General features: G+C 60.3%; 1 protein-coding gene across 1 annotated transcript; it reads left to right on the forward strand.

The window, feature by feature from the left end:
• Positions 1-627: 627 nt before the first annotated feature.
• Positions 628-11,040, forward strand: LOC132492365 (endoplasmic reticulum mannosyl-oligosaccharide 1,2-alpha-mannosidase-like). Its single transcript, XM_060101826.1, has 11 exons — positions 628-886; positions 3,339-3,470; positions 3,573-3,736; positions 3,862-3,978; positions 6,119-6,227; positions 6,946-7,064; positions 8,042-8,196; positions 8,456-8,565; positions 8,716-8,908; positions 9,808-10,200; positions 10,926-11,040. Exons 1-11 carry the CDS (start codon positions 628-630, stop codon positions 11,038-11,040), a joined length of 1,866 nt encoding a protein of 621 aa, XP_059957809.1.
• Positions 11,041-11,286: the final 246 nt, after the last annotated feature.

The following is an 11,286-nucleotide window of genomic DNA, read 5'->3' on the forward strand; positions in this document are numbered from 1 at the left end:
ACCTTGCGCAGTGGGGCTCAGAGGAGGCTGATGGGGGGCCCGAGGGAGTGTGGCATCATCGGCTGAGAGCCACACCGGCCTGTCTGAGCTGAGACCTGATGGGACAGGACGGGGCAGGACGGCATGGTGGCTCCCCGGCCCCAGGCAAAGCCTCACGGTGAGAAGCAGCAACAACCGCCCCGCGCTTTTCTGCAGAGATGAGGACAGTGTCGTCCCCTCACAGGGTGACAGGTTTGAAGCGGCTGCCCCTCCCTCCCTGGCAGCTGAACCTGGGGGCCGCCGCCCAGCCCCCTGCCCTGCCCGGCTGAGACCGACAGCAGGTCGGGATGGCTCTCCGGAAGCTTGGCCTGCACGCCTGGCACTGAGTTCTCTCGAGTTCCGCCTGAGGCCTCAGCCCCCAGGAACCAGTGGGACCGATGTCGATGCTGGGGGCTCCTGTGGCGGCTGATTAGTCTGGAGTTGAACCAGGAGGGGAGCGCCGTCCCCACCCAGCCTGCCGGTGGCTTCTGACGGATCCTGGAGCTCACGCTCCGCCCCTGCTCTCTGGGGCCGTGGCCCCCTTGCCGCACCCCCGCAGCGTGGCCGAGGCAGGGAGAAACCAGCTGGCTCTGGTCTCTTGCCCCTGGCATGGCTGCTCTAGGTCCCAGTGCCCACTTTCCCACCTGGAGAGCAACACAGCGGCACCTGCCTCTTCCTGCTGATGTGAAGAGCATCATAAAATACAGCCTGCTGCTCAGCCAAGGCCGCCTGCCCCCTTGCCGCTCCACAGTCCATGTGCAGCCACGCTTTCCCCCGGGAAGGATGCTGCCCGGCGGTGGGTTCAGAGGCGGTGATCCCTCTAGCGACTTGGAGTGGACGGTGGCTGCGTCCACGCCTCCCGACCTGGGTGTGATGGGGGGGTCAGGGCCACGCCCAAGGCCCACAGGACGACTTTGCATCCATCCAGGCTCTGCCACGCTTTTCAAGCCTCAGAATCGAACCTTGTGCCTTAGTTTCCTTCTCCCCACTGCTCCACAGGCGAGCAGAGGGTCTGGGTCAGAGGAGGGTCGCCAAGGTGGAGGCCGAGGTTGAGGCTTCCGCCGCGGCCCAGGGGCTCCTGACTGCCACACCGGGACACCCGGCAACCCTTTTTCTACACAAGTAGAGTTAGTTGGGTAAACTGTTGAAGCAGCTCACTTTTGAAAAACCTTTTTATTTTTACATGAAGTTTCACACATAGCACAGAGGGGTCCGGGGTACCTGCACTGATTTTCCTGCAATGTTTGCGCCTTCCGTGATGCTAGGACACTATGACCAGGAGACCCTGCTTGTGCTGAGCCCTTTCTCACAGGTGAGGCTCCCTGTGCCCGCTTTGCACTCGGGGGCAGCACGGTCGGTGGGTCCCTTCGCCACAAGGGCCTCCCTCCTGCTCCCCTGAGGGCCACATGCCCCCACCATCTCTAACCCAGACGGCCGCTAGTGAAGCAATTGAGTTGAAAGACGGCAGACCCTCGATTTTCCACAGAATGTGGGGATTTCCAATAAACACGAGGTGCTGTGATGCAGCCTGGTCTGTTGACTGCAGTTTCTGACCAACACGTGTGGGAGCAGTACCGGCTGGTCCCAGGGCTGTGTCCATCCAGGGGCTGCAGCATGCTGGGCCCTGTGGGAACAAGAGCCCACAGGTTGTGCTGACCCCGCTCTGGACTACCCAGGAATCTGCCCCATGCTCCATCTAGCTCTTTCCCAGGGTCTCAGGGGAGCCCCAGGTGACCTAGTGGGTCTGGCACCATGGAGGCGGGCCCAGAACATGCCCTTTGAAGCAGCTCCTGTGCCCTCAGGTTTGACAGCCTGTGACTCACTTTCATGCACATGCATCCTCCAGATGCCACCGTTTCCCTGGTAGCTCATTGTGCAGGGAGGGGTGCATGAGGACATCGCTGGAACTGCCAGCAGAGCTGTGTGTGGGAGAAGACCCGAAGAGACCCCAGGGATGACCCCTAGGAGGGAAGGGGCAGGAGGGGAGGAGGGTCTTCCTGGAGCGGGTTCAGACCAGCCTAGGTGCTGAGCAGTAGGTGCACGTGCTGGGGAGCCCTCCTGAGGCCCAGAAATGTCACAGCTGAGAAGGCAGGAAGCAGTGGGCTGCCCACGGAGGGAGTGGGCAGTTGGGGCCTGGAAAGCCCTAGGGAGGGGCCAAGTTTGAGGTTTACCAGCAGAGAACACTGGGTAGGGCCGTGAGCTGAGCAATCCTGGGCAGTACAGAACTGCTTTGCCTTGTTTATTGAGGGGAAATATGCTCACAGCAAAGTGCAGTGATCTTTATTTTTTTTAAGTCTTTTCTTCTTATTTTTAAAAAATATTTATTTATTTGGCTGTGCCAGCTCTTAGTTGCTGCACATGGGATCTTCTTTGCAGCTTGCAGGATCTTTTAGTTGTGGCATGCAGGCTGTTAGTTGCAGCATGCACGCAGGGTCTAGTTCCCTGACCAAGGATTGAACCCGGCCCCCTGCGTTGGGAGCGAGGAGGCTTAACCACTGGACCACCAGGGAGGTCCCAGTGCAGTGATCTTTAGTACATCCTGAAGACTATCGAGTCTGTTGACCTTAAGAATGAGCAAAAGTGGATTTATTTGGGAACATCAGAGGAATTGCGATTTGGGACAAGCAAGCTATAGCAAAAGCCATAGGTAAGTCCAACAAACAAAGGAGAGGAATGGTTATTTTACAGAGAAAAATGAGGAAGTTGAGAGGTTTGTGTGGGTTTTGTTTTTCGTTGCTGTTGTTTTTTGGTTTGTTTTTTATGAAAGCCCTTTGGAAAAAAGTGAGAGTTCAGGGTGAGGATGGTTTCTCGTTGGCTAAGTTGCTGAGGTAGTTGATTTCTTGTACAAGATGCAGTGTGCATCTTTTCCTGCTGGGGCCTTTGATAGACGATTCTTCCCTGTTATGATTCTTCCGTTGTAGTTCGTAATTGACTGTTGACCTGCAGCAAGATAGCAGCCAATTATTTTACCAGTAACATGGGTTTATTCAGGAACAGTAAAGAATTGGAAAGGAGAACAAGCAATCTAAGGTGAAACACAAGCACGTGCCGAGAACAAAGCAGAAACTCTTTTATAGAGGAGAAGTGGGAGTTGCAAGGGGCTGTTCTAAACAAAGAATCCATTGGAAGAAACTGGGAGTTGGAAGTGTGGTGGCTTTTCATTGGCTGCACTGTGATGGTCTCTCATTGGCTGGGCTGTTGCTGGGAGCAAAATCTTCCTTCCTCCTGCTGGGTAGTAAGTAGTAACCTTCCTGTTGGGTCTGCAATTAAGGCTGCGCAGTGGGGTGTGAGAGCTCCCCTTTCTGGCCTCCTGACTGCAGGTCCAATGGATGAAGAACCCAAGAGCCCGCCTGCCGCTGACCCTACAGCGGGCCCTCCGTCCTCGCTGAGCCCTGCCTCCCAGGCCCCAGCCCCTCCAGGCCCTCGGGCAGGCCTCCGGATCGAGACCTGGGGTTTGGGGCACAGGAGCTCCCCGCCGACGTGGCGGAGCGGTGGGACACCTGCTCAGGGTTAGAGCCAACCGAGAGGGCCTGGCCGATCCCCACTGCTCACAGGCCCTGGGGGAGCCGGACCGGGGCGCAACTGGACGCAAAGCCACGGACCCTGGCGAGACCTGCTCGATCGGAAGCCAGCTCCTCCTGTTGCGTTGGCCACCGCCCGGCTAGGCAACGGCCGGCGCATGCGCAGAAGGACGCCGCCGCCAAGCGCCGCAGGTCCCGTTTCTGCGCACGCGCGCTGCGCCCGCGAAGGTTGGTCGTTGACTGCTGCGCGACAGCCGCGTGGGGGCGTCAGGCCCGCCGAGCGCGCTGCGTCTCCGGGGGCCCGGCTTCCTGACGCCGCCAGCGCCCGCTCGCTTTTACGTGTCCGCGGCCCGTCCCGCCTGGGGGCGCCTTGGCGCTGACTCTGAGCCCGGGCCGGAGCCCGGACGGCGGCTGCTGGCGGCACTGCTGGTGCTGGCGGGTGAGCGTCCGGCGGCGCCGAGCCCGAGTCTCGGCGTGTGACAGCCGGGCCGCGACAGCCTCCCCGGGACGGGACGCCCGGGACCCAGCCTCGGACACGGGCATCTGAGACCGTGAGGAGAGACGAGGCGGGGCGTTCCCACTGCCGCTGAACGCGGAGGCCGCTCTGGCACCGCGCAGGACCCCAGGCAGGCTCGCCGCCACCCTCCGCCGGCGTCCGGGCTAGAGCAAGACCCTCCCCAGACCCCCGACCAGAGCTCCGCTCCCCTAACGGTTTCTTCCTGGCATCCTCCTCCCGAGACCGCCCCCCCAAGTCCCCGCGGTGCCTGGAGTAATGACCCCATCTTGTTAAGCACGGTTGTCTGTGGTGGGTTTTGGCACAAGGACCTTGGACTGGGACCCTGGGCTCGGCAACGGCGGGCCCATCTGAGACCCCCTGTGCCTCTGTCTGTCCGAGGAGCCACCTGCCCTTGAATGGGAAGTACGTTCACGCTGAACTGAACTCTGGTATTTCATTGACACCCTCAGCCTTGAGTGTGGGGGGGTGGTTTCCAGGAATAACTCCCTCAGTGGGGTTTTGGTTATCTGATTAGATTTATATTTTAATTAGGTGGAATTTTCTTTCTGGCCGCTGACATCTGCTACCTAATGCTTTGTCTGCCTGTCTGCTTTCTCATGTCTTCAGTCGTCTGTCCTTCCTCAAGCTGGTCTCTTGAGCTAAGACATTCAGAAGGTTTCTTCTCAAACCCATTTCCTTTGGATAAACTTTGCCCGCGTCACCATTTAAAACTTTATAAGGACTTCTTCCTCTGATTCGGGTGTATGTCCCAAATGCTGCTTTTCTTTTACTTCTGCCTAGAATCAGGAGGTTTTTGTCCAGCCACTGATAGGAGACCAAAGGAGAAAAAAAAAAAACAATTAATATGATCTTCCTTACCTTCATTCTGTAATTTCTGACTCTCATGGTCTCATGAAAATTAAGGAAAAACAAAACTCTTATGCGTTTTCCCCAGACAGACCCTGCAAGAGGTCCCTTCTGGTTCTTGTTTCTTTCACATCTCTGATCCCGAACTTAAGTTGTGAACATTGAACTTTACCTCACTTCAATAAATGTGCCTGCTAGGGGTTTCCCTGGTGGCTCAGTGGTTGAGAATCCGCCTGCCAGTGCAGGGGACACGGGTTCGAGCCCTGGTCCGGGAAGATCCCACATGCCGCGGAGCAACTAAGCCCGTGCGCCACAACTACTGAGTCTGTGCTGTAGCGCCCGCGAGCCACAACTACTGAAACCTGCGCGCCTAGAGCCCGTGCTCTGCAACAAGAGAAGCCACTGCAATGAGAAGCCCGCGCAACGCAACGAAGAGTAGCCCCCACTCGCCACAACTAGAAAAAGACTGCGTGCAGCAACGAACACCCTACGCAGCCAAAAATAAATAAATGAAACAAATAAAAAATTTAAAAAATTCTAAATGTGCCTGCTGCAGTCACTGTGGTCATATTACAAGGCCTGGTGGGTCAGGAGTCTCCCGGGGCAATGACCATAGTCAGTTTGTCCTCTTCAGTTTGTTCTGAACCTGCTTTTCAGGAGGTCTTTTTTTTGGCCGAACCAGGCAACACGCAGGCTCTTAGTTCCCCGACCAGAGATCGAACCCATGCCCCCTGCACTGGAAGCGTGGAGTCCTAACCACTGGACTGCCAGGAAATTCTCAGTTGGACCTTTTTTTTCTCAGGAGTTCTTTAATGCCGCACAAAGAACTTATACATATGGAGGGGCAGAAGGCACGAGCGGGGCCGGCCCCGCGGCTCCCGGGGTCCCGGGCTGCAGGGCCGAGGCGAGGCTGGTGGAGCCTGAGCCAGCATACGCGGGCTGCCGGTCTTTCCCCGCTGCCCACGTGTCAGCCAGAAACGGTCTCCGCGTGGGTCTGCATTCTCCTCGAACGCGGGCCCGTGCAGTGTGTCCTCTACAGCAGTATCATCCCAGCCTGCGGCCCCTGCCGAGAGGCAACTTCCCCTGGTTCAAAAGCAGCAGAGCCCACGCCGGGCCTCCGGAATTCCTCGTCGTCCCCACGGAGTGTGTCACAGTGGGAGAGATTTCCAGCTGTGCCCTTTTCAGTAAAAAGTGTCACTGTCTGTCTCTCGCTCAGAAATGGAAGCAGCTGTCGAGGCTACAGCGGAACGTGGTCCTCTTCCTGCTGGCGTTCCTGATGCTCTGCGGCCTCCTGGCCTACATCAGTGTGGCCGACGAGTGGAAAGGTACCAGCTCCACGATTCCGCAGTGACCCGTGGGGGTTCCTGAGGGCGGACTCAGCGGCAGCAGCGCGATCTCGCGGCTGCAGGAGGCATAGACGTCAGCACATTGGCAGGAAGTCGAAATACAGAGAAGCCTAGAGTGTTCCCAAGCCCCGGCTAGGAGGTGGCTGTTAATTTGAGGTTGGGTGACTGTTTCCCAAATGTCTGCTGTGAGGACCGGCATCTCACCCTCTCTGTTGCACAGTGAGAGTCAGGTCCTGAGGCTGAATGCTGAGTCTGAATGCTGAGTCTGAACGTGTTGCGTGGACTTCCTCACACGCGCTACCGGGAGCTGGGAAGGGCCGGGCAGGGTGCCAGTGAGGAGGAGCAGGGTCCCTTCTGAATTGCTCTAGGATGGCTTCTTTGAGGAGGGAAGCTAAAGAGCCGCTGTAGGTTTGCTCCAGTAAATGGCCCGTGTGCCACCTTGTGCCCTTCCCGAAACGGAAATCATAAAGGCAGAGCAATGGGGATGTGGGTGGGGATACGGACAGAAACTGCCAGGTGCTTTGGGAAAGGTTTGATTCCCTTTGGCCATTCTCGAATTGCTCGAGCTGCCCTCTTGGGAGGTCCCGCCGCGTTCCTTTACACGGAGTCACAGCCGTGTGGGCGCTGTCTCGAGTGCACGCTGAATGTTCTCCAGGCTTTGTGGCGAAGTTGAGATAAAGTAGATTCTCTTGTTTAGCCGTGGACAGCAGGTCGGCAGAAGGGCCGAAGATGAGACCCGCAAATCCACCCGTCTTGCCCGCTCCTCGGAGAGCAGCAGCTGAGAACCCGGAAACCTTCGCGGGGGCGTCACCTCAGGTACTTTGAATAAACTGCACGCGGAGTTGTAACCCGGGCCCGTGCCAGAAGCACTTGGGAACAGTACGTGCTGTTTCAGACAGACTGGGAAGGGTTCTGTTTCCTACCGTTTGTTTGAGGTTTTAACCTCACACTCCTTACTCTGGGCTGCTTGGATGAAGGAGGCGGGGGGAAAGGAAGAGGGCCATCCTGTCCTTCGTCTTTGTGCATCTGCTGTGCCGGATCCTTGGTAGGTGTGAACGAGAGCCATCCCTTTTCTCTGGGAGCTACTGGCGAGGGACACACTCAGGCGGGCGCTCCGCTCTGGACCTGCCCAGACCGAGTTGCTGGGGGCCCGAGCGTCAAGTCGGGCCTGGGAGAGAGGTTTCGGAGTACACGGGTGCGTGGTGCCTGCTGTCCAGAAAGGGAGAGGGAGGGGCGCGGCCTAGTCCTGGGGCGCCTTCCTTGGGGGGTGTGGGGAGGATGTAGAGACTCGAGGGCACGGAGGAGTTGCCAGTCACGCGCACTGGTCAGGGCTGGCTGGGAGCCAGGAGGGGCGCTGCCCTCCCCACAGCGCTCTGTCGCTGGCCGGCCACCTCTGCCACACCCTTCCGAGGATGAAGCTGGGGAGTCCGGGCGCGGGCCTGCGACAGCAGTGTCATGGGGCCGTGCTGGCTGTCACCCTGCCGGCCCTGCTACCCTCAGGGTCTGACACCCGGAAACGCGCCTGCCAGGGGCTTAACCCGCTGTCCACGGTGGCACTCGCCCTTTGGCAGAGCCTCCAGCCGGTAGTCAGGGCCAGGAGCTGGCGAGTAAGGGGCTCCTCCCAGAGCTGCCTGTCGTACGAAAAATGAAAATAATTTCCTCTGGGAAATGGCAGCTGCTCCGCCAGTCCAGAGTGCTCCCTGCATGGGGCCAGGTCAGACTGGGGGCAGCGTCGCAGATGGACGATTGAATCATTTCACGAGTGACTCTTGTCTCTTCTCGTCTCTGTCCAGAAGCCTCCAAGGCATTTCCGACGGGGACCACCCAACCTGCAGATTAGAGCCCCCGATGGAGACGCCAAGGACAGGAGGCAGGATGAGGCCCAGAGGAGGGCAGAGGCAGCTGGTGAGGCTCGCCGGGAAGACAACGTGCAGGGAAACCGCGTCAGGTACAGCAGAGATGGACTGAATGGAACGCAGGGGCCGTCAGGCATCTCTGTGGTGTTTCTTTTCCTGAAAAACAAAGAGAACCAGCCTGGTGCATAATGCGCCTTCTGGTTCCTGTTCCTGCAGACAGTGTGTGCCCCGTGGGGGGTGGGAGGGTGTGGAGGCCGAGTCTGAGCCCAGCTCGGCTGCGACCTCGACCTCGACCTCGGGGCCTCAGCACCTCTGCCCCTGCTCTGAGCGCTCTCTCTCCTCCCGCTCCAGCTGGAGGGGCACAGGGACCGAACCGGAGCAGGGCCCCCAGCTCCCTCCGAGAAAGGCAGAGGCCGCCCCCAGGCCTTCCCCGCAAGCCCTCAGGACGAGGAACAGTCCAGGTAAGGTCCCGCCTGCGCCCTCTCGGGGGCCACCACCCCCCCCCGGGCACTCTGAGGAAGGGGGCGTGCGGACACGCACGAGAGCGGCGGGGCGGCGGGGGGCTCCTGCCGTCCCGTCCCAACGAGTGCTGCTCAGCCTTGGACACCCAGGTGCAAGGACGCGCGGGTCTCGGCGTCAGGCACCCCTTAGAGCTTTGCTGACGACGTGGGGCTCCTTGGCGGCTGTCGTCCGGTGGCCGGTGCTGCAGCTGCACAGCAACGTGTGTGCGGGCGGCTCGTTTCCTGCCTGTGGCCGGGCAGCCGGGGGCCTGGGTGCTGCGGTCCTCATGTCGCCCCTTGAGGGGTCAGTCTGTCCTGTTCCCATTCCACGGACAGGAGAACTGAGTCTGGGTCCCCGCCGGGACCCTCTGCTCTCGGTGCTGGAGCCCCCAGGGAGAACAAGAGAGCCTGGAGTGGGGACTTGTGGCCACGCACGTGGGGACACGGGGCAACCGTGTGGGGTTAGAAATGGACGGCAGAGCCGTGGGTGTCGACACAGGACGTGTGGTGAAGCCGTGGACACACGTGTTCCCCTGCGCGGTAGCCCCGTGTGTGCACGTGGTCCCCCCGCGTGTGGCGGGAAGCTGCCTCTGGTTGTGAACTTCTGTTCACCAAAGCCGCCTTTGGTGCCCAAATGCGTCCCTTGAATGTCCCGGGGACCTTGCCATCTGAGCAAAGAGGACAGCACCTGAGCAGGTGGGACGGGGGCTTCATCCTGTTGAATTCCAGTCCCTGTACTGAGCTGTGGCCTATAAGGTGCTGCCCTAGGACAGTGAGCGTGCGTTAATGATGGAAGGGAACACACACCATTCATATAGGTTCCCACACACATGAGGGCAGTTCTGCAATTCTGCCTGAAATGAGCCTCTTGCTCGTAAGAGTCACTTGCCAGGCACCCATGTTGCCATGTCTTGGCAGTTGCAAGAGAACAAAGAGGAATAAAGCAGCTCACCCCAGGGAAGTGTATGAATTGACACGAGTGTGTGTGTTGGATCCTGAGGAATTTGATAAAATGTGCACCGAGCTGTGGGGACACAGACACATGTGCCGCCCGGGCCGGACAGGTGAGCTCAGGGGAGCCCAGGTTGGTTGGGTCATGAGGAGTGAATAGGAGTTTCCCCAGGTGGCTGAGAACATGGGGGCAGTTGTTACCATCAGCAGCAACCCCGGGCTCGGAAGCAGACGTGCCTGGCTCCCCTGCAGGAAGCGGGAGCACACAGCCATCCTGGGCAGGTGGTCCGGGGCCACAGCTGTGGCCTTCAGACACTGTCCCCCAAGGGTGGGGGCTGAGAAGCGTGGCGAGGGGGGGTTCAGCCCTGTGGTCGGGCCCCGGGGCGGCAGCGTCCGAGGAGCGCAGCCCTCTGTGCAGCCCGCGCTGCTCACTGCCCTGCCCTCCCCTGCCCAGGAGGCCGTGGAGGAGGTGAGCAGGCGCGTGCACTCCCTGCGCGGGAAGAAGGACGGGCTGGTGCCCATGTTCATCAACACCGGCAACGGGCTCTTCACGCACCTGGGCGTGTTCACCCTGGGCGCCAGGGCCGACAGCTACTACGAGTACCTGCTGAAGCAGTGGATCCAGGGGGGGAAGAAGGAGACGCAGTGAGGCCTGGTTCTCAGCTCTCGGGGTGGCGGGAACCGGCAGCCGCGCCAGCCGGGGCCGGGCCGGCCCGCGGGGCGGGGCTCTCCTCACAGCCTGTGTGCAGAGCCAGGGCCCGGCCGGCCGCGGGGGTCCACGGCCCGTCAGTGCCGGGCAGCCGGGCTCTTCCTCGGGCCTGTGGCCGCCCCTCTGGCGTCCGCTCCCGCGGCAGGCACCTGGGCCTCCTCGAGCTTAGTGCCCTGACCCTGAAAACGCACGCTTTCCCGGGGAGCAGCGGTGGCTCCTTGTCCAGTTTGGAAAATAGAGATTAACCCTCACGAGGGTGCTGGGATCGCCTCAAGTCTCAGGCCCAGGGGTGACAGTGACCCAGAATCAGGCGCAGGGGCAGCTCCAGGCCATCACCCACGGGTGAGACGAGGGTGTCACCAACAGGTGAGCCCGTGGGCTGGTTCAGAAAACCGGGGTGAGTGCGTCGGGGCCAGGGGCTCGGCGGAGACTGCTCTCTGGTGGCCCCTTGGGGCTGGTTGGGAGGCACGGGCCCTGGTGAGGGGCGGGGGCAGAAGCCCACGGGGCTGACGCGGGCCTCCACGTGGAGACTGGCGGGGCGCCACCCCAGACAGGGCAGCCACGAGAATGCGGACGGGAGCTCAGGGTCGTGCCCTCTCCCGGAATACGGGGGCTGTGTGCCCGCCTGGGCTGAGCACACGGGCCCCGCTGGTCTGCACAGGCTGCTGGAAGACTACCTCGAAACCGTGGAGGGAATCAAAAAGCACCTGCTGCACAGATCTGAACCCGGCAAGCTGACCTTCGTGGGGGAACTCGCCCACGGCCACTTCAGATAGAGGAAGAGATGCAAGTGGGAGGAGCCTGGGGAGGGGCTGCCATCCAGGGGAAGGGGCTGTGAGTCCCTGTGTCTTGTCCTGGCCCCCACCCTGAAGAGGCCGTGGGGGGGCCTTCAAGTGTAGTTCTCCCAACACAGGACAGGCATCCATAGGTGCGGGGATGGGGACCAAGGAACAGGGACACAGGAACATGGGAACCTGGGCACACAGGGACACAGGGATGGGGAAAAGGGGGCATGGGGACAC

This window comes from Mesoplodon densirostris, chromosome 6 (assembly GCF_025265405.1).
Source record: "Mesoplodon densirostris isolate mMesDen1 chromosome 6, mMesDen1 primary haplotype, whole genome shotgun sequence".
NCBI classification, from domain to species: Eukaryota; Metazoa; Chordata; class Mammalia; order Artiodactyla; family Ziphiidae; genus Mesoplodon; species Mesoplodon densirostris.